The sequence below is a fragment of the Schistocerca cancellata genome, chromosome 2, assembly GCF_023864275.1.
Source record: "Schistocerca cancellata isolate TAMUIC-IGC-003103 chromosome 2, iqSchCanc2.1, whole genome shotgun sequence".
Lineage (NCBI taxonomy): Eukaryota > Metazoa > Arthropoda > Insecta > Orthoptera > Acrididae > Schistocerca > Schistocerca cancellata.
In genome coordinates, this window is record NC_064627.1 from 123,437,288 (window position 1) to 123,460,733 (window position 23,446).

The following is a 23,446-nucleotide window of genomic DNA, read 5'->3' on the forward strand; positions in this document are numbered from 1 at the left end:
TTCCCGTTATCCACCAGGCCTCAATCTCCGCTAATTTCAAGTTGCCACCACTCATACCTCACCTGTCATTCAACAACATCTTTGCCTCTGCACTTCTGCTTCGACTGACATCTCTGCCCAAACTCTTTGTCTTTAAATATGTCTGCTTGTGTCTGTATATGTGTGGATGGATATGTGTGTGTGTGCGCGAGTGTATACCCGTCCTTTTTTCCCCCTAAGGTAAGTCTTTCCGCTCCCGGGACTGGAATGACTCCTTACCCTCTCCCTTAAAACCCACATCCTTTCGTCTTTCCCTCTCCTTCCCTCTTTCCTGATGAGGCAACAGTTTGTTGCGAAAGCTTGAATTTTGTGTGTATGTTTGTGTTCGTTTGTGTGTCTGTCGACCTGCCAGCACTTTCATTTGGTAAGTCACATCATCTTTGTTTTTAGGTATATTTTTCCTACGTGGAATGTTTCCTTCTATTATAAACATTTCTTTATGTTATTTATCTTTTTCACAATTAAAGGTTACTTTTGTATAACTAATTTATAAACACTTTGTGTGGAACCTATGCCCATCTGAACATTTATTACAGTATCACATAAAAATCTGAAGTAAATCAGTCAAGAAGTTTTAAAGATTTTTGCTAATAACATTTCCCCTTTATATAATAGTACAGATTACTTATTCACATAGAGTACATTCCAGATGGACTGCCTGTATCACACCGAGGTGGTCTTGTGGGAAGCATTATATAGTGAAACAAATTAGTGTTCAGTTTAGATGCCAAATACAGTTTTCATATACAGAGTACAGAAAGTCAATTAAAATAACTACTGGCAATATGGGAATGCTGGCTTTCTCAGCAAATTTCATTGATGAAATTGTCTAAGTTTATCAGCACAGACATGGCATCGTGTTGTCACCACAACCTGGCTGATAACATGAGAAGATTTAATCAGCTACTGGGAAACTGGAGTTGCGAAGTGGGGACATACAATATTCATAAAGTGGTATCATAACCTGAGGAGGTATAGCATATTGCTGAAACTGTCGTTATAGTGTGTATTGTTATTTCAAACTGATGCAGGTGCAGAGCTTTGCAATACCTGCAGTTTGATTCTGTTTTCTTTATTCCTGCTGAGTGCCTACAATTTTTGATGGTGAATGCGAACAGATTTGACACTTTGTCAGATGAAGTAATACACGTTGCATATTAAGGAAAATTATGACATTGTCTCTTACCTCCAACAAATGCATCTCCTGCACCATTTGTATCAATCACTTTTTCTGGAGGTAAGTGAGTGACTGAAAATTCATTGACAATACCATCTGAAAATGAGAAATACAAGTATATTTTAAAAATTCAAATAATAGAGGAATTAAATTAATGGCAAAACTTGAAACAATGCAGACTTATTAGTTTCTCATTACAGTATTAGTAGAAGACAATATTCTCCTATAATATGCTGATATAAATATACAGTGAAATCACGTTAGTACGTCCCTCCTACTGCCATTTCCAGCATAGTATGTCCATTTTGAAAGTCCCAGTCCCAGTTGTATTAAACACATGTTAAAACTACTACTTGTTTATACATTCTCCCTCACTGTTTTATGCACTCAAATTTGGCGGTAGTGGTTCTGCTTGGACACTGACACTTCTGATGCCATGAGTTCTGGGAGTGTGGGAGTAGTTTGTTTTAGGATGTTGGGTGTGGAAACGTGTGGGGAGGCAGTGCCGTTCAATGCTGGCAACTATGTGCATCATACAGATTATTTACTGTGGTAAAAATGACGTGTAGAAGTAGTTCATACAGGGTGGCAAAAGTGCCAATGGCTTCCATTTTTTGTTTCCTTCTTCTCCTATCAAATTGTGTACTGATATGTCATGGACAAAAAGACAGTGAGACAGTTAACAAAGAAACATAGAACATTATTCAGAAAGTGGACAAAATTCACACAGGAAGCATGTTGATACTGCACAAGAACTGAACATTCCTCTATTAACACTCCATATAACAGTGAGCAAATTAAAATTCAATGAAGTAGCATGTCTGGAACGAGGAAACAGCAAACTAAAACAAGTGTGCGATGGTCAGTTTCCATAAATGCAAAGTGTGCTACTAAATAAATAATACAAGCTCGTGGTTTGAATATTCCAACTGATGGTACCATGGGTTATGCTAAAGCAATGTATTTGGCACAAAAGCTGTGACTCATAGATTTCAAAGCATCCAATGGTTGGATGGAAAGATTCAAGGACAGAAATAATTTAGTATATAAATATGCTTGAGGTGAGACTGGAAGTGTAAACATTGACACTGTTCAGTCATGAAACAATACTTTTTCGTCAATCGTATAAAGGTATTGACCTAATGATGTTTTTAATGTACATGGAACAGGCTTTTTGTTATTCACCTTCTGCCTGACAAAATTTTTGAGCTGAGGAGAGGGAAATGTCACAGCAGAAAATTTAGTGTGAAGACGGGCTAACTGTCTTATTATACTGTAATGAAAGTGAAACAGGAAATTTGGAGCCACTAATAACTGGAAAGGTGAAGATTCTATGGCACTTTAAAAATATGTGATCATTTCCACATAAATATACGACGCTGTCGGGCGGGGCAGTGTGGGGTGTGGAAGGGGAGGGGGGGGGAGTGAGGAGTGCAAAAGAAGGAGCAGTGGAAGATGTAAAAGGAGGAGCAGGGAAAGGGAAGGACAAGTAGGTGGCAAGGAAAAGGGTGGCATGCAATGAGAGTGCGGATCTCGTCCGCACCGTCCGCACACAACACACAGCTAACTGACCATGCGGATTGCTGATGCAGCATCTGATGCCTCTGATTCTTCCCACAGATAATTATAATTATTCTTACTAACCAATCTCCCTTGACCCTCTCTTCACTTATCCCAACACACTGACATTCCCATACCTCATCTGTTCCCTTTTGCCCATGTTTTTAATGTATTTGTGTATTCCGACATATTTCAAGCATTTGTGCATATTTTTAAATATCTGTGCATGCTTTTGCATGTCTTTAGGTATTTCTATGCATCTTTTCTGTAATCCAGCTCCCCTCACAACCATCGAACACCTTCATTTGCTCATTTCCATTTCCCATACACCATCCCTACCAAAATGGATCCCCGCTCCATGTTTCTGCACAGTTCAGAAAGATATTCGTTTCCTGGCTAAAACCCAGTCCCACATCGTGGTCCTTAAATGCTGCCTAAACTGTGGAATTCCCCCCCCCCCCCCCCACCCCAATGGTCTAATCCATAATTTAATCAACCTGCTGACATCCTACTACCGCCTCGAGCCACCACTAGCCAACCCCTATCCTGTCCAGTGTCCCTCCTTGAAAAATCTCTTGAAGCATGCAGACCCTGCCTAGCTGACCTTTTCAACTTGCCGCATTCCCCAAAACTCTCTACATTCCACCAAAATCCTCAGTCCCACAGAATTTCACTCCTATCTAAATCCGTGCCTTTAGCCCTACACCCGAATTTAACTGTGTTGGACTTGTCAAAGACCTACTCTTCTTCTCCTGATCCCAGTAATGGAAACACTTCTTTGCATTGATCCCTCCAACCAAAGGCAACCTAATCACAAAATTACGAGTCCTGCCTCTCCCAGTTCATATCACCAGCCAACTATGATTCTCCCCTCCCACTTAACCAGCCCTTGGTCACCTTCCAGGAATTCCTTACCTTCTACTTTGCCTCACACCATCTTTCCCCATGTCTCTTCCTAAGAACACCTACTTTTCATCAGAAGGAAGGACATCCACATAAATCCTCAAATCTAATCCTGACCTAATCATCCAATCTACAGACAAGGTTTCCACCACTATTGTTATGAATCACCGTGACTACTTGGCCGAAGGCCTCTGCCAATTACCTGACTGCTCCACCTATAAACTCTGCCAGAGTGATCCCACCTCAGAAGTCCAACATAATCTATACCTGCTTGAAGCCTTAAGCTCTTCCCAGAACTTCTCCCCTCAGTCTGTTTCCCTTCTCACCTCTATGACACCCCACACACTCACCTTTCACATGCTCCACAAAATCCCCAAACCCAACAATCCTGTGCGACCCATTGTAACTGGTTATTGTGCCTCATTGAAAGAATTTCGGCTCTCACAGACCAACATCTCCAACGAATTGCTCGTGATATAGCCTCCCACATCAAAGATACCAACCACTTCCTTTGCCGACTCTCTAACATTCCTACCCCTTTACTTCCTGGATTCCTACTCATCACTATTGAAACCACTTCCCTATAGACCAACATCCCTCATACACATAGTCTTGCTACTACTGAACACTACCTTTCAAAACAACTTTCAGAGTCCGAACCATACACCTTACTAACTTTATCCTATCTTGCAATTACTTCGCCTTTGAAGAGAAAGTATACAAATCAATTTGTGGAACAGCCATTGGTGCCCACATGGCAACCTCCTATACCAATCTGTTTAGGGGTCATCTACAGGAGACTTTCGTAGCCTCCTAAAACACCAATCCCCTACTCTGGTTCAGGTTCACTGATGGCATTTTCACAATCTGCACTCAGAGCCAAGACCCTTTCCTCATTCCTTCAAAACTTCAATGCCTACCCTCCCACCTGCTTCAGCTGGTCCTCCTCAAACCAGTGTGCCACCACCCTGGACGTTGCCCTCCTCCTTTCTGATGGCTCTATCCTCTATTCACACCTCTGTCCACATTAAACCCACCAACCACCAATAGTAACAGCACTTCAACAGCTGTAATCCCTTTCACACAAAAATGTCCCTCCCATACTGCCTGACCATCCAGGGATGGCATATCTGCAATGACAAGAACTCCCTTGCCTAGTATGCTGAGAATCTCACCAAGGCCTTCACAGACAGTCACTGCCCCTGACCTAGTACGCAAACAGATCTGTGCCATTTTCAAACACACCCCAAATCCTATCACTACTCAAGAATTAGCTGCGAAGGAGTGCCACCTTCATCCCCTAACACCACCGCAGAATGAAACAACTGCGTCACATCCTTTGTCAGGACTTTAATTACCTATCAGCATCCCCTGAAACGAGGGAGATCCTACCCTAGATCCTTTCCACGCCTCTTAAAGTGGTGTTCCATCACCCACCCAACCTTCACAATATTCTGCTCCATCCCTATGGCACTCCCAATCCCAACCCCTTGCCACAGGGATCATCTTTCTGTGAAAGACCCACATGCAAGACCTGCCCGATCTACCTACTCGGCTCTTTCTATTCCAGTCTTATCCTACCTGATCAGATGTTGGGCTACCTGCGAAAGCAGCCATCCCATACATCAGCTCGCTGCAATCACTGCACATCCTTTTTTACTGGTATGACTACCAACCAGCTGTTTACCAGGATGGACAACCACCGCCAAACTGTGGCCAGAGCAAAGTAGCACTAGCTTTTTTGAACTGCACACACAAGCGTTACCCTTACAACACATTCTCTGCTCCCGGAATTATCTTGGCCTCAAAGTACAGTAACCAGCTATCTTCACCCCTCCACCCAACAGTTACTGCCCCCTCTGCCCAACGTATCACCTCCCCCGTATTCATGTAACCTCACCCTCATTGTGAGCAGCACTCTGCCAATGCATCTGTCTGTCTTTCCCCTATTCTGCTTCTCTCCTTTTCCACTCCCCCTCACCTCATATCGTCTTGACACTGTGCCTTGCGGCAGTCTTGTCAAGCCTCCATCTACTCACTGCATGCTCCAACAGACAGTGCTCTTCTCTCCCTCCACCCATACCTTGCTATCCCTTCCTCTTCCCCGTCCCCTCCAGATAGCTGCTTTTGTTCACATGACAGTTGCATTCCGGCTCAAGCTGCTGGAGATGGTAGTGACGTGTGTGTGTGTGTGTGTGTGTGTGTGTGTGTGTGTGTGTGTGTGTGTGTGAGGTGCGCTTGCTAGTGTGAATGAATGTGTGGTGTGTTTCCTTTTCCAAAGAAGGTTTTGGTCAAAAGCTAAATGTGTAACAGTCTTTTCATTGCCTCTCTGCAAACTCCATGGTGATTAGCAAACTATCCTTCTCCATAACTGGAGTTTCCACTGTTTTATATAAATGTAGTGTTTTTTCCTACCAACTATGCAAGCCACCTCATGCCACTCAACCAAGACATTGCAAAATGCCACAAACAACTGTATAGAAGAAGTTGGTCCGCCTTCATATTACAATGAGAAAGGTAACAGTCTTGGATGCTATGCATTTTGTAATAAGTGCCTGTGGCTTCATGCAAGGAGGCACAATCCCAAAATATTTCAAGAAAGCTGGCTTTCATCAGATACTAACAAAAAACATCACAACAGGCAATGAAAGAATTTCAGTTGAAAAGTGGCAGCAAATAATGGGGCAAGAAGAGAACATTGACTTCCTTAACTTCAATCCACATGTTGAATGTGACGTCTGCCAGTCTATGACAACTTATTAAATGTTGCAGGACCAGATGGCAGAGAAACAAGAAGAAAATGAAGCTTAGGATGAGCCAGAACCTTTGCTAGTTCCTCTAATATCAAAGGCTATTGAAGCAGTGGTCACAGTTAAGTGTTACCGTATTTACTCGAATCTAAGCCGCACTCGAATCTAAGCTGCACCTGAAAAATGAGACTCGAAATCAAGGAAAAAATTTTTTTCTCCGTTTGAAAATCTTTGCAGGCACCTCTTTAGTACATTCCATTCTGCACAGAAATTAGAGTCATCTTAGATTTAAAAATCTAGTCAATTGCCGTGCTTCATTTCTGACTGTATCAGTATTAGGCATAAGAATAATACGGTTATAAACATGACATGATATGTATTTTCTTCCGCATTTGCTGTTGTCTCACTCTAGTTTCGTGGTTTATTAGGCAGACAGGATTTAAATGAGATAGCAGCAAACATGAAACAATACATGGCAAAATGTTTATATTCGTATTATTCTTATGGTGAAGAGAATACTGCATGTGATTCACAATTCATAAAAGTTCATATTAGCAACCATCTCTTCTCACAGGTAGGAAAAATTTCAGAACGTTGAGTTGGCCATATTGACAAGCAGAATTGGCCATATTGACATACACCCCAAACAGTCTTGCCAGTTGGATTTTCGTAGTACATTGAAATGCTGCTACATTCGAAGATGAACAATACGAAATTTGTATTTACTTCGATGGATAATGTATGAAAATGCAGTGGTCGAAACTCGGGGCGGAGATAAAAGCTCGTCTTCCACCTTTTTTTAAATTTATTTACTGACGCAGACGTTTTGGTGCCAGTATTTATTTTTGTACCTACAAAACATGCCTGTGTAGTGCTACATATATTCGACGGCAGAAGTTAGTTGTGGCGGCACCCACCAACATTTTTCAGAACTTCCGCTTGCTTTGCACTCGATTCTAAGCCGCAGGCCGTTTTTTGAATTACAAAAGGCGGAAAAAAAGTGCGGCTTAGATTCAAGTAAATACGGTAAGTGTCAAGTTTTGATGCCGACGATTAAGCAATGAATGTGCACTGTATCTTATCATATTACAGTGCAGTTATGCTACAGTGTATATGGTATACTGTAGTCTGCTGAAATGACTATCCATATTCAGTTATTAGTGTAATTTACTAATAGAGAAACACTACATAATGATGTTCATTTGTACTGAGAAATGTAATAAAAATTGCAATTTTAGTGTGTTTTTATTTTTTATAAATCATGTGCCTGGGTCATATTTTGGCTGCTAGAGGCTACACACTCACACCATGTGACTTCCCTTCATTTCAACTAGCTGACTGGAGAATTGTACAAGTCTGACGAATTGGATTTAACCAATATTGCTGTATTTAACACACTTTTTCTTTTTGTATTCCAGCACTTAATACTAAGAGTTTCTGGGTGTGATATTTCCAATGTATTTTCAAAAAGGCACACTTTGGATTATAATGTGTTATGATAGAATGTCAGGAAGTGTGGCGTTAAGAGATTGCATGCTGTGGGTGGACAAATAAATGGAAACACCTCAAGAAATACATGCCTGAACATAAATGCAGATGCTAGCCCAGCCTCCAGATAGCACTGTTGTATCTGGCCACTAACAGCATATGTCCTCAATAATTCCAAGTGTCATTCATGGTCACAACAGTGTTCTGTGTAGTTGTGAGTGCATTATGTCAGAGCTCTTCCACATTCGAACATGGGCAAATTTTTGGTACTCACATAGTGGGTGCTTCCATAATCAATGTAGTGGAACTGTTGGGTGTTTCGAAAAAGTGCGTGTTGAGTGATCCTGGTGGACAGTCATTGAAGAGGTTGATTTGTTGGTTGTTGGAGTTACAGGGACCAAACTGTAAGGTCATCAGTCCCTTCATCTGATATGTATCGAAACAGGAATAACCCTCAGAAGAAGGATACAACAGCCTAATCCTGGGAAGCCCAAATTTAGGCAAGATACAATACGACAGAGATGAAATCAAATCAGGTGAGAGAGCCGCTCTGCTCAGAATGCAGTTAGTGGTCCCTGGAGCATGGTATGCGGTGGGCGATGCACCCTCTGCATCCCATCAGCACCACCTCATCATCCATTAGCCAAAGGAATGAGCAACAGATACAAGATGATAAAAGTTTAGGAAAGATGAAACATTAAAAATGGCAAACATATAAGAACAAGGAGAATATGAAGTTGGGAAGAGTAGCGGTCAAGCCAGACCACTGAGCAATGGCCTGAGCCTGGGCCAGAGCAGGCGAGATGTGCCCCTCCAACTTCTCTGGAGATTAATGAGGCTAAAATGCCCCACTTCACAGAGATGACTAGGAACCACGTTTGGGGTTGAAACCTAAAACCAGGTTAACCAATCTGACGTCGTTCACTAACACCAGAGGTAGCGTGTCAGGATGTTTTAAGATATTGCCACAAAGCAGTCAAATTTGGGCAGTCTAGCATGATGCGGGCCACTGCCAGGCGGGCATCACATCGACAGTAAGGTGAGTCCTCACGTCAGAGAATGTGGGTTTGGGTCAACCTTTGCTTAAAGTGGTGAAGATGGGGAAGTCACATCAGATGAGCATCAATGACCAGCCCCAAAGTGCAATAAATCACCACCACATTGAGTAATTGGTCATCGAGGTAAAGTTCTGACTGTGGATGAACAGTACACGATGACGATGACAGAAATGCAAGATGTGAATCTTGGCAGTGGAAAACTGAAAGCCGTGGGTGATGGCCCATAACTGTGCCTTTTGGATGGCATCCTGCACTTGGTGTTCAGCAACACCCACACTCGACGAGCAATAGTACAAGCAAAGATCGCTGACATACAAGGAGGGTAATACTGATGACCCCACAGGTGATGCTAGACTGTTAATGGCCACTAATCCCCTGTGGGACACCATTCCTTAGGTATCAGGGGTACTGTGAGAAGCACCAACTAGAACCTGGAAAGTATGGTGCAACAAAAAGTTCTGGACAAAAATCGGAGGTCAGTCACGTCAGGTAGCAAGGATGCGGTGTTGCCATGTGATGTCCAAAGCCTTTTGTAGGTTGAAGAAGACAGCAATAAACTGTTGTCCAGATGGCAGACTATAGGCAAACCAAATTATCAGCAGTGGAAGAGCCTTGACAATAATCACTCTGGGACAGAGCCAGAAGGCTCCGAGACTCACGGAGCCAACACAGCCGCCAGCTCACCATGCGTTTGAGTAACTCAGAGAGAACATTGGTGAAACTAATTGGGTAATAGCTTTCCTTCTCTAGGGGGAAACTTACCTGGTTTCAGACCCAAGATGATGATGCTCTCCCGTCCTTGAGATGGAAGCTCATCCTCACTCCAGATACAGTTGAAGATGGTAAGGACATGATGCTGACAATCCACTGATAGGTGTTTGAGCATTTGGCTGTGAATGTGGTCTGGTCCTGTGGCTGTATCAGGGCAAAGGGCCAAGGCACTGAAGAATTCCCATTCACTGCTTGGAGCATTATAGGCTTCCAAGTGGTGTGTAGTGAAAGATACGTGCAGTCGTTCAATCTGCTGTTTAAGGACACAAAAGGCAGCTTTATAGTTCTCAGATGCAGAGGCTTGAGCATAATGCAGAGCAAAATGTTCGGCAACAGCATCTGGAGCAGTGAAGACAGTGCCCTTAAAGGAAATACCAGAAAAACCTGCAGGGGCCTGAACCCATAGAGGCATTCGATCCCCATCCAAACCTGCGAAGGAGATGTATGTCGTCCAATGGTTGAAACATACCATTCACAGCATTCTTGATTCCTTCATTTTATTAGGTGGTGGACCTCGGTATGAAGCTGTTTAAAGGCAATGATGTGCTCAACTGATGGATGCTGCTTATAGTGCTGGAGAGCCTGCCTACGATCTCTAATGGCCTCAGTGATTTCCGAGGTCCACCAAAGTACTACCTTTTGAAGAACAAGAGATTGCTAAGTCAGCTCCTGATAAGACAGGCTGCTGTTGCATTCAGGACTGCCTCGTCAATGTTTTCATTTAGTGGGGAGCTCAGAATGACAGTGGAGGTGAAAGCGTCCCAGTTGGAATTGTGGAGAGCCTCCTCGATGGCCGCCCAGGGGAGTGACGCTGAGGGAGGGACAGGAAGACTGGAAAGTGGTTGCTACCACACCAGTCATTGTGGACTCTCCAGTGGATGGATGAGGAAGACAAGGGCTACAAATAGAAAGATAAATGGTTGAGTAAGTAAGCAGGTGTTGACAGATGTGAAAATTACCGAACTATCAGTTTAATAAGTCACAGCTGCAAAATACTTACGCGAATTCTTTACAGACAAATGGAAAAACTGGTAGAAGCCGACCTCGGGGAAGATCAGTTTGGATTCCGTAGAAATGTTGGAACACGTGAGGCAATACTGACCTTACGACTTATCTTAGAAGAAAGATTAAGAAAAGGCAAACCAACGTTTCTAGCATTTGTAGACTTAGAGAAAACTTTTGACAATGTTAACTGGAATACTCTCTTTCAAATTCTGAAGGTGGCAGGGGTAAAATACAGGGAGCGAAAGGCTATTTACAATTTGTACAGAAACCAGATGGCAGTTATAAGAGTCTAGGGGCATGAAAGGGAAGCAGTGGTTGGGAAAGGAGTAAGACAGGGTTGTAGCCTCTCCCCGATATTATTCAATCTGTATATTGAGCAAGCAGGAAAGGAGACAAAAGAAAAATTTGGAGTAGGTATTAAAATTCATGGAGAAGAAGTAAAAACTTTGAGGTTCGCTGATGACATTGTAATTCTGTCAGAGACAGCAAAGGACTTGGAAGAGCAGTTGAACGGAATGGACAGTGTCTTGAAGGAGGGATATAGGATGAACATCAACAAAAGCAAAACGAGGATAATGGAATGTAGTCAAATTAAGTCGGGTGATGCTGAGGGAATTAGATTAGGAAATGAGACACTTAAAGTAGTAAAAGAGTTTTGCTATTTGGGGAGCAAAATAACTGATGATGGTCGAAGTAGAGAGGATATAAAATGTAGACTGGCAATGACAAGGAAAGCGTTTCTGAAGAAGAGGAATTTGTTAACATCGAGTATAGATTTAAGTGTCAGGAAGTCGTTTCTGAAAGTATTTGTATGGAGTGTAGCCATGTATGGAAGTGAAACATGGACGATAACTAGTTTGGACAAGAAGAGAATAGAAGCTTTCGAAATGTGGTGCTACAGAAGAATGCTGAAGATAAGGTGGGTAGATCATGTAACTAATGAGGAGGTATTGAATAGGATTGGGGAGAAGAGAAGTTTGTGGCACAACTTGACTAGAAGAAGGGATCGGTTGGTAGGACATGTTTTGAGGCATCAAGGGATCACAAATTTAGCATTGGAGGGCAGTGTGGAGGGTAAAAATCGTAGGGGGAGACCAAGAGATGAATACACTAAGCAGATTCAGAAGGATGTAGGTTGCAGTAGGTACTGGGAGATGAAGAATCTTGCACAGGATAGAGTAGCATGGAGAGCTGCATCAAACCAGTCTCAGGACTGAAGACCACAACAACAACAACAAGTTCTATGTGCCATACTGAAATATGTAGAGGCACCAGAATTCAAGAGGCAGAGGTCCAAATCTGCCAGTAAGTTTTCAATGTCTTTACCATGGCCAGTGATCATGGCTCCATCCCAAAAGGGGTTATGGGCACTGAAGTCACCCAAGATCAGGAAAGGTTCGGGAGCCAAGAAACCAATGCAGACAATACATTCTGAGACACTCCACCATAGGGAGGGAGATAAACATTACAGATAGTGAAATCCTGAAATGCCCTTATCTGAACAGCCACAGCCTCCAAAGTTGTATCAAGAGGCACATGCCTGCTATATACAGACTTCACAACACTTTGACTTCACAACACAAGTGTTAACTCAACCTGACACCCTATCATAATCGGCACAACTCTTAAAATATCCCTGGTAGCCACAAAGGGCCAGGGTCCATTTTGCTGGAAACCAAGTTTGCTAAAGGGCAATACAGAAAGTGGGGGAAGAGTCTAAGAGATGTTATAGGTCAGCCAGGTGGTGGAAAAAACCACTGTAATTCCATTGAAGAAACAGGCTGTCAGTGTACTGTAAGGGCCTGAAGGGCCCGAGGAAACAGGTTATATCCTAGGGTCACCTGTTGCCAATGGCTGAGAGGGTTTGGTATCAAAATAGGGTTCTGAGAGACATTTTGTGGAGCAATCTGGAGCTCAGGGACCACTGGGATCATTGTTGTGGCCACAGAAGCAGAACATGTGGGATTTCCCCATCTTGGAAGACTCTTTTCTTTTATGAAGTTTGGATGAATCAGTTTCAGGGACTGAAGAAGAACATGAAGCCCTATGACCAGCAGTCTGTGGCTCCTTCAGCCACTGGTTGCAGACTGGCAGGAATCTTGGAGGAGAGTGTCCCTATAGGCCTCTTCCTGGAGTGAGAAGCTGGATGAGGGTGATGAGTCTTCAGCTGGGAGATGGGGATCGGCATTGCCCCAAGTGAGTGTGGTGATAGCAGCAGGAGGAGAGCCGCCAACTATCAGTGGGGCAGGCACCATTGAGTATCCCTGAGGGCTCGCTACAGGTTGCTTAATGGAGGAGAGTACCAATGGGAGGGTGGCGCTATCATAGCTTCAGCCTATGACACTGTCATGTATGCAGGATGTAGATGCTCATACTTTTTCTTGGGGTCTTGGGATGTCAGTCTGTCCAGAGTCTTATATTCTTGTATTTTTTTCTCTCTGCGAAAGACAGTTCACTCTGGTGAGCATGGAGAATTATGCTCTCCACAGCTGACGCAGGCGGAGGTGGGGTGGGAGGGGTGGGGGGGTGGGGGGAGGAGCTGAGGAAGACAAGAAATGTTCGCATGCAACAGTCTCTGCAATCCCTATAGACTGAGCTGGCATTGCAATGTGAAGACATGTGCCCGAATTTCAGACATTTAAAGCAGCATTGGGACACACACACACACACACACACACACACACACACACACACACACACGTATGGTTCCACATCTCATTTGTATACCATCACCTTGACCTTTTCAGGCAATAAATAATCCTCAAAGACCAAGATGAAGGCCCCGGTGGTATCTCTATTGTCCTTTGGCCCCTATGGACAAGACTAGTTGGCATGTAGCTCATCATCAGACTGAAAGAGAAGGTCAAAATGAAAAATGAGGTCCTGACCCATGTTTAGACTGTTATGGGGAGTGATAGTCACCAGAATGTCATCCAGCTTGTCACTAGCATGCAAAGCCCCTGACTGGCCAGGGGATGCTGTTTTAATCAAAACTGACCCACTCTTCCTTTGATGGTTGCTGCAACTTCCACAAATTTGTCCTCTACATTCTCTACAAAAAATAATGACTTTGTGACCAAAACAGATTCGCCACCTGTCCTTGTATAAACTGGGCATTGCGGAGATTATTTCTCTGCTTGTTGCTCAGCCCGATGTTCCTCCCATGGTGTAGCCAAGGAAGAAAACATTTTGGGCTCCTGCCTCTCTGCATTGAATGAGTGCTTTCCTTCTGAAGAGACTGCTGGGGCCATGTGACAACCAGCGGGAGAAAGCTTCGTAAATGCCATGGTGCCACCTACTCTGAATGGAAGTTCTCCCATGGGTGCCATCCAGCCTCAGGAACAGATACCTGGCCTGGACACACACACACACACACACAAAACGGGACAACAGCTACCATGCAGGCGTTTGGGTGTACTACCTTATTGCAAAGGAAGGGTGCTAAGGTGGAAAGGCACAAAGGTGGAACAGACACCACACTGGGCAATCTTCACTGCATGATTTACACTTCTGAAAAATTTGGAAAAGTGATGACACATCAAACCCAACCATGGGGACTACATATTTATTAATGAAAAGGTGCAGAGAGTACCAAAAGTGAAGTGGAGAACTAGGGCCCTAAATCAGGTACCAGGTCCGAGACCATCAGATGGAAAGGCTGAGGGGGGTAACAGATAACAGAAACGCAGGCTGCAGCACAGAAAAGGAAGGAGTGCTGCAAAGGCTGGGGCCCCATAGTAGCCAAGCATGTACTCACAGAAGTATTGTGACCCCCCCCCCCTCTCCTGGGCACGGGGCTTTGACGAGGATTGTGATTAAAAATAAAGGACGACAACTGCAACAGTCAGTGCAGAACTGAATGTAGCACTCACAAACCCTGTCCGCATGAAGACAACTTGAATGGAACTCCATAAGCAGGGAATTATTGGGTCAGATGGGATTCCGAAACAATTCATCAGTGACACAGATGACCTTAACGTGAAAATATGATGCTGAAGCCATAAAAATATGTGTACTGTGGAGCAATGGAAGAATGTAATTTGATCATATGAATCTTGTTGCAGACTGTTTCCAACTTCTGGCTCAGTTTATGTCCTAAGAGTGAAACACGGCAGCAGTTCAAATGATGATTTGGGCAGCCAGATCATGGCATTCTATGGGCTCCATAGTTACTCTGCCTGATCACATTACTGCCAAGGATTCTGTGACCATTTTGGCTGATTAGGTCCATCCCATGGTACAATACCTGTTTCCCCAATGGCGATGCTGTGTTTCAAGATGACAGGACTCCTCCTATTCACATAGCTCACAACATCCAGGACTGGTTATGTGAGCACAGTGATGAAGTGTTACATCAGACAATCAGATCTTAATATTTTTGAGCCTTTGTGGTTTACTTTGGAGAGGAGGGCATGTAATCACTATCCACGTCCATCATCATTACCTGAACTTGCCACTATCCACTATTTTGCAGGAAGAATGGTATAAGATTACCTTGAAATCCATACATGGCCTGTATTTATCTATTCGGAGATGAAAGGAAGCTGTTTTGAATGCCAATGGTTTTCCTACACTGTATTAGGCATGTTTTCTTTTTTTTCTTTCTTTTTTGTCCATCGCCTTATTTCCTCAAATGTGGTACCCATGATGGTATGTTCTGCCACCTATGACATTCAAATTTGATTAAACACAGAGTGTGTCAAATAAAATTTACCTTTTGCTAACAATACAGGATTTTCCCCTTGTGTAATGATTGCTATTCTGGGCCGCTTTTTATTAAGCTTAGGAAGCTGAGTAATTTTCAGAGCAACTTCCCTCAGGTCTTCAGTTCCAAATTTTTGTGATTTTGCAAATGCTGCTGCCTCCTGAAAAAGCAAACATGATTATTTATGTGTGCTGCAGTTCAAACAAACAAAGGTAATCTCAAACAAAAAACTTGTAACCTTACATGTTGCAAGTAAATGTCACTTTTGGAGATAAAAGCACCATTAATTTTTTTACCCAAAATTTCATTTTAAAGAAAAAAGAGTAGGGTTTAATTAACATCCTGTTGGTTATGAGGTCATTAGAGACAGAACACAAGCTTGGACAGAGAAAGGATGGGCATCGAAACATTACAAAGAAACTACTGAGAGTGTACTGCATATTAGGCAGGACTTTTACTGCATGCTCTTCACTTAACAGCTGCTACAGCAACCTACTTGCTATGGTGTTTCAATAATCTCTGTGTGTCTTATGGAACTGCATTATCTAATTTCATAGCAAAAAAGATTTTTATGTACATTTTAAAGGCATGACAGAACTCATATTCCCACTGGAAAGTGATTTCAATATGGACTCTGTGTCCAGTACAGATATTGTAAGGTAGTTGACTTTTGTGTACCCATTCCCCTTTCCAACAACCAAATCTGGGACAAGCATATGAAATGAATTGAACTAGTTCTAAGCATCGTGCTGATCAGAGCAGATGAAATTTAATATTTCACACCATAACTGTCTGCTGAAAACAATCCTGTTTGTGTATTTGTATTTTGCATTGGGTGTTGTTAGAATGGTTCCACTACATCATGATATCCTTGCATTCTCGTTCTTTGAAAATTCTAGGTCTGAACTTACATGATAACTGTGTTGTACCCTCACATGCTGTCCACTACATACAGTGGCTTGGTGTATCTGCAGGGCCGGAGTTAAGCTGTGAGGATTGTACTCCACGTGCTTTGTGGACAAACAATGCCTTGACTTCTGGCAGCATCAATTACACATGCAAGAAGAACAGCAGTAGCTGTTACTGAACCATCAGAACCAACAGCAACAAATGCTGCTCCAGCAGCAACCTCTACCTGTATTGCAACAAAATTATTCAGCATTATCCCCTCCACCAACAGGGTTCTACAGTTTTGGCGCATCTAAGAAGGCTTAGGATACATATATAAGCTGATTACTTCTTTGCTGTGAGATTATTAAGGTTACTGACACAACCTCTTAGTGTGATCTTTACTTCCATCATGTAGTCAGTTATACCTAAGGGCAGTTGTTCATAGTTGTGTTGGGCTGTGTAAACAATTTTTATGCTCACGTGTCTTTCAAACTCTCAGGTCAGCCTTGTTTCTGTGGTGTACACCCAGTTCCTTTCTCCATGCGCAAGAATATGGGTCACTTCATGTCAAGTGGCCTCTCGAATGTCTGCAATTTTGATGAGGATTATTACATCTCAACAAGTAGTATGGCAGGCCACTAACAATGCTTTGGTAAAGAACAGTTTCTTCATGTCATAACAAGACACAAATACATCACCAAGTTCGGTTTACTGTTACTCATGACCTAAGGGGACTTCCATGCTGAAACTAGATGACTCTGCTTAGATTTTTAGGTACAACAGCCTAGTTGCTGAACATGTGCTGGGGGAACAGTAGATTTATCCCAATTTGCTGTCAAAGTACCTCATAAAACTTGCCACGAAAAATGTAGTTCATTTTTTGGTACCTTGATCTTATGACAGAATGACTTTCTAATGTTGATTTTTTCCTCATTTGGAGTCAGTCAGCATGTCAGTAATTGAGAGAAACCATAGACTGCTGTATGTCTGCTGGATGGACAATCATGTAGTCACATTAATCCCTCCTGTGGCAGATAACTTAGAGTAACAGACCAAATGGACCAAAATCTGGGATGCTGCCAAACTGGAATATGCAGCAGGAAGTGGTATTGGCCCCTGTTAACACGGATGCTTGATGTAGCTCTGCAGAACAGTTTGGTCCTGTATAATAAACATTGCCGTTATATCTATATTTTTCTGAGTGTTGCACTCTAAAGGATTAGTTATCTATGCAAATACGGTAATGACTACCAACGGCATCAGTATGAAAGGGGGAGAGGCGGCTAGACCTGGGGTACGTAGTATTTTTAATATTTTGAAAGGCGAATGTCGACTTTTAGGTAGCCATAAATATGTTCCAGTTCCGATCTGTGTAACACCAATTTTTAAATCACTTTCTTGGGGGGGGGGGGGGGGGGGGGAAATCTGACTGTACTACATTTTTTTCCTTTCCCAGAGAGCAGCTAGGAGGTGGAGGGAGGGGTTGCAGTCCCTCTTGCCCCTGGGTACTTGCACCCTTGTGCCCTACCTATATTGAGCGCTTATGTAAATGTGGAATATTAGCTCCTGTAAGCACCTAGCATTGACATTTTGAAAATTAAAAATTTGATAATTGTTCTTACATAGCATTTCATTTACTTAATTAACTTGAGACATAATACACGGAAAAAAAACCTAAAGGGTTGAAGTCGGGGAAAAAAAATTTTTTTCATTAATTTTGTCTGATTTTTCAAAAGGCAGTACCTCGAATGGGTTGCCCTACAATTAATTTTACTTTGCATCATTGAAAAGAGCTCATTTTATTTTACCAGGAAAATCTTTTTCCATTTTTGAGACAAGCCATTTCAGAGATAGAAAAACAAGTTCAAAAACATGTGTTGATTGCTATTACAAGTGAAGAACATATAGACTTTTTTAATATGCGTGTTTGAAAACTATGTAAAATCTGTTTAAGCTATTATTAGTTGCCTTCAATTTTCTTAAAATAAAAAGTAATTTGCTCAGCCTTTGACTATTAGAAATGTTTCTCTCTTCATTTAGGTTTTTTCTCACTATTTTGGAATTCACGACAAGACATCACTATCTATGAATGTGAAGTTTTTTCAGGCGAATATATCCAGCATTTTCACTTTTAACAGTTGAAAACAAAGTCAAGTGAAAGACTCAAACTGTTGCTTGATGCACGTTACAGGCAACATTTCGATGCAGTGTAGCACTGGTTTTGCAGATAATTCTGCATCTCACCTGACAACATTTGCATAAAGATTTCAAAGGAAGAAAAGAATTTTCAAAACAACAACAGTAACAACTGCTCAATCACAGAAATGAATTATGTCTTGTTGAAAATGTCCAAATATGCTTTCATCATAAAGCATTGCTTTTGGATAAGAATGGACTTCACAGAAATTCAATTCTGTTGCAACCCTTTCGATTCAAAGAACCATTCTGTAAAAAAAGACCTTTTGTGCTGTTACTTTGCAAATACTTAAACTATTGTTAAATCCAATCAGAAAATGTGCCCAACGTGTTGAAATTACTTTGCCTCAAGATACAATTGCAACAGAAATCAGATTCATCACAATCAAATGATAAATACGAGGAAGAACATCCTTTGGAATCACTCAACAGAAAATAGAAATTAAGTTGGTTGCTTGACCATTTTTAAATATCTTGGTTTTTTTATATGTGATTACCCTATTATTGAGAAGTTCAAAACAGTCAAAAAAATTACCTTGCACTGTTACTGAATGGTAGCCACTTTTAATTGTAAGTGCACGATGATTTTTCAATTTGGAAACATCTGGGTTAATTTGAAATCTCTGCAATGGGTTATGTTGTAACAGTGCAGTTGACATAACCGTTTTTATAAAAATCTACTCTACAACATTGTTCATTATACAAAATACCCTAAATTCAAAAATAACCCATAAAAATGACCTACAAAGTTTGGTATTGAAAAATCTAGAAAATCAGCTTTTTACACCCAAAAATAAGAATCAAGGACTGATTTATCAGAGTGTATTTTTTTCTATAGTTAGATATCATAAACAACTAGCCTTATATAGAGCAATAACACTGACAAATGTTTCCCTGATTTTTTATAAATCTTTGAAATTTGAAAATCCTTATTTTTTGTTAAGTTTGAGGCCAGTTATCTCTGGTGAGACTGAATATAAAAATTTGATTTTTGCACATTTTGTACACCTATATGATAGCAAAGTACTGTAAAAATTTAAACATTGATATTTTACTGTCAACAAAGACATGAATTTTTGAAAATGGGGAAATAATTCACATTACACTACAGTTGATCTTATGGCTGTTGCCTACTTCATTTCTGATACTGACTACATGTAATCAATTATTATTGAAGTTAAGGTACTAAATTACATGCAAAAAACTTGAAAAATTACTGACTACACATTTATATCGACAAATTTAAGATAAATATTTTCAATTAACATACTTCTGAGATGTGGCGCTGCCTAACCCTAGTAGGGATTGTGAAGAACGCTTATTTCTTCAGACAGCTTTAGTGGTAAAGAACACGACCTTCCAGTTGCCGTGGTTAAGTTCAAGCACTGAAAGCTTCCTTAATATGTTTTTCATTGGTATTCAAACTTTGTCACTAGTAGATTTCTTGTTCTTGGGTCAGCAGGGTGATAAAAATGCACAAAAACATCATTGATTTACAAACTTATTTTTTCAACTTGTGCAAGCCACCATTATCCATCATACACGCATGCAGGGTGTATACGTGGACAAGGAAAAACAATTCCCGGATTTCTCGGTTAAAAATACACTTTCTCCTGGATGAAAACACACTTTTTCCGTGTTATTAAGTGACAGTATATTTTCCCTCAGAACTGTAAAACTTATCAATCCTTTGAATCTTTATGTTTTTATACACGGGCGTAGAATTTCCAGTTTAGAAAACGAAACTCAGGGAAGAAAACCCCTTTTGGAAAGATTTTTGATGTGCAGCAACATGTACACTGCATATCTTCGTACTACGAAAGTATAAATTCGAATTCCACCAAATGCCGCATGTTACTTTCCGAACCATTGTAATCGAGATTGAGACGTGCTTTTGTTAGCCAGTCATAGCTCATGTCACGTGATCCCGCCACTCGATGACAGCGGTTATTCAGACCACAGGACACATGATGTAGTCAGCTAATAGCAACATCACTGTTAAGTAGCGCATATACACAAACAGGAAAAGTTAATGTTTTTAATTAATATACACAGTGTTGCTACAAGAAAAGCAAAGCTTTCACATATAATATTGGTCTCTAAGGTTAATAAGCTGCAAGAGAAGCTAAGCTTTCACATATATCACATAAATGTGCCAGTAAAATTTTTAGCCAAGTCCAATGACTTGTCCTCAAAGTTTTCCACAAATAAATTAGCTACTGCAGAGGAGAGAGAGCTTCCCGTAGCACTACATCAATTTGCTCATAATAACGACATGAATGTCTGATCTTCTGGGTTCGAAATGGCTCGTCATCAAACGCTCTGTGATTTAAGAAATTCATCGTACGTTCTCGCACATAGTTCAGCCTGCGAAAAAGGAAATTTACTTTGAAAGTAACGCTTTTCAAACCATCATTTGCAATATTTTCTCACGACCTGTTAGAAATAGGTTCGTTTCAGTAGTCGTCAGAGAGAGCCCGATAACAGGCGCCACCGCGCTTTGGCAGCTGCTATGACGCAGGACGCCCATATGTTCGTACATGTAAAACATTAAAAGATCTTGCATTATGTCATAAAAGAAACTACACATCAGAGGATACTCCAAGAGCATCGGAATTTCGTGAACAACACTAAAATGGCACATCTGAAGTGTATACTTAAAGAGCACATTCGTATATTCAGATTCTCAATGAAGTAGGCCTCGATCTGATATTAAGCTTTTCAGTGTGGGTTTCGGGATGTAAATTTTCTTGGAGTACCAGTACTGTATTAACTCATTTTTGATTCTTTATTATGGTATACTGGCATACGTGCTAGAAGAGGAAAACATGCACTTAAATTGCAGCGAGCAGTTGAAATTAGCCAATAGTGTGGAACTAAACCCTTCGTTTCAAACACACTGACTGTCTCAGCGTAAAAAGGTTAATAAAAACCGAATATCTTTAGCAAACCAACAAAAATAAGGGAATGAGATTTTCACTCTGCAGCGGAGTGTGCGCTGACATGAAACTTCCTGGCATATTAAAACTATGACCGAGACTTGAACTCGAGACCTTTGCCTTTCGCGGGCAAGTGCTCTACCATCTGAGCTACCGAAGCACGACTCACGCCCGGTCCTCACAGCTTTACTTCTGCCAGTATCTCGTCTCCTACCTTCCAAACTTTACAGAAGCTCTCCAGCAAAACTTGCAGAACTAGCACTCCTGAAAGAAGGATATTGCGGAGACATGGCTTAGCCACATCCTGGGGGATGTTTCCAGAATTTCTCATTCTGGAAACATCCCACAGGCTGTGGCTAAGCCATGTCTCCGCAATAGCCTTTCTTTCAGGAGTGCTAGTTCTGCAAGTTTCACTGGAGAGCTTCTGTAAACTTTGGAAGGTAGGAGACGAGATACTGGCAGAAGTAATGGTAGAGCACTTGCCCGCGAAAGGCAAAGGTCCTGAGTTCGAGTCTCGGTCGGGTATACAGTTTTAATCTGCCAGGAAATTTCAACAAAAATAACTTCATCGTTCTACAAGACGATTAATGCATGACTGTCAGAAAAGTGGAAATAAAATAAAATCTAAAACTAATAACATATATTAGTCTTTCGTAATTATGTGAATGTATTTTAATTCACTCGATAGTTCCCAGCCACAGAAATCCGTTTTGTTTTCATTTGAAGTGAGAGCAGTAAACGAAGAGGAAACAGCAAAATCACTAAATGTAAACACGGGTCACGTGGGGACTACGCACTTCCCCACTATAACTCAGATTGCTCTGCGCATCAGCCCCGGATCTACGATATTTCCAAACCGGGGCAGGCAATACTAAGATAGTGGCCCCCTGTCCCCATCCCTCAAGCGTTTGGAGATAAAAAAAAAAAAAGTTTTCAATAATATGTTCCTTTTGTAGAGCACATCTTTCTGAAGAGTCTGATACATAAAACATACATTTTCAAGGAAATGTAAGACATGTTATTTGGTCTTAAGTGTGCCACAGTGCAGTGCCACCCCTCTTCACACAGCATTCTTCTATTGCACGTCACTGCATTTCACTCCATGGAATTGAAACATGGATATTTTGTACTGGATGCCATCAAATTATATTCAGGACAGTGGAAATTAAAATGTCCTGTGGTGCCTCTCCTGCTCCCAGTTGCCTGGTTTAACATCCTGCCCCCCCCCCCCCCCTCCTTTAAAAAAAGACTCGCATTTTGTAATCTGGAGAAGAAGAACTCTTCAGAAAATCTGCACACTTTATTGCCTGTTAGCTAATTACTTTCTGTTTTGGGTGACATAAAATTAAATATAGGATACATAAAACCAGTAAAGACAAGAGACAAGCGAGACAGTACACATTTTTTCAATCCTTAGCTCCTAGCATTATATTCTCTCTAATATTGCTACAGCTTTACATGGAGTGCTTTCCTTTCTGCGAAAGAATCTGTTACCTCATCAAAGTTCGTCAAACGTTTTGCTACATGAAAAATCGAAATATCGTTGTCTAATACTGTGTAAGCTGTTAATACAAACAGTACCCAAGACTGGTATGGTTTCTCGATCTGATTACATCTATTTTGTCACTGTCTGCTAGATAAAACAAAATAGGCCTTTCTAACACTGCCGAAATTGTAACACACACCAAATAAACGAGGCTGTTTTGGCACAAATGGTCATTTTTATAACACGACAGAATATAATTCATGAAGACTGACATAAAATGCCTATTAGGCCTACTAGAAGCAAAAAACTTTATGTTAGAAAATAGTTTCACATTTCATTCATACGCTCCTGTTTCTCGAGCATGAGATCAGAAAGTAGTAGTACTAGATTTTTATATATATTTGGAATAGTCATATTCTTCCCTAATATCTGTGATGTCAGTGTTTCTTCTCCTTCCTCGTTCTAACAAACGATCTTG

At 41.4% G+C, this 23,446-nt stretch overlaps 1 protein-coding gene across 5 annotated transcripts in view; it reads right to left on the reverse strand.

Moving 5' to 3' along the window:
- The window catches only part of LOC126161377 (uncharacterized), a 125,258-nt gene that overhangs the window by 36,367 nt on the left and 65,445 nt on the right, over window positions 1–23,446 (reverse strand). For all 5 annotated transcript variants that reach the window (XM_049917154.1, XM_049917151.1, XM_049917152.1 and 2 more), the window contains 2 exons: window positions 15,466–15,616; window positions 1,226–1,312 (listed from right to left, as the gene is read on the reverse strand). In XM_049917154.1, the coding sequence (XP_049773111.1) occupies window positions 1,226–1,312; window positions 15,466–15,616 (238 nt within the window). The remainder of the gene's footprint in view (window positions 1–1,225; window positions 1,313–15,465; window positions 15,617–23,446) is intronic.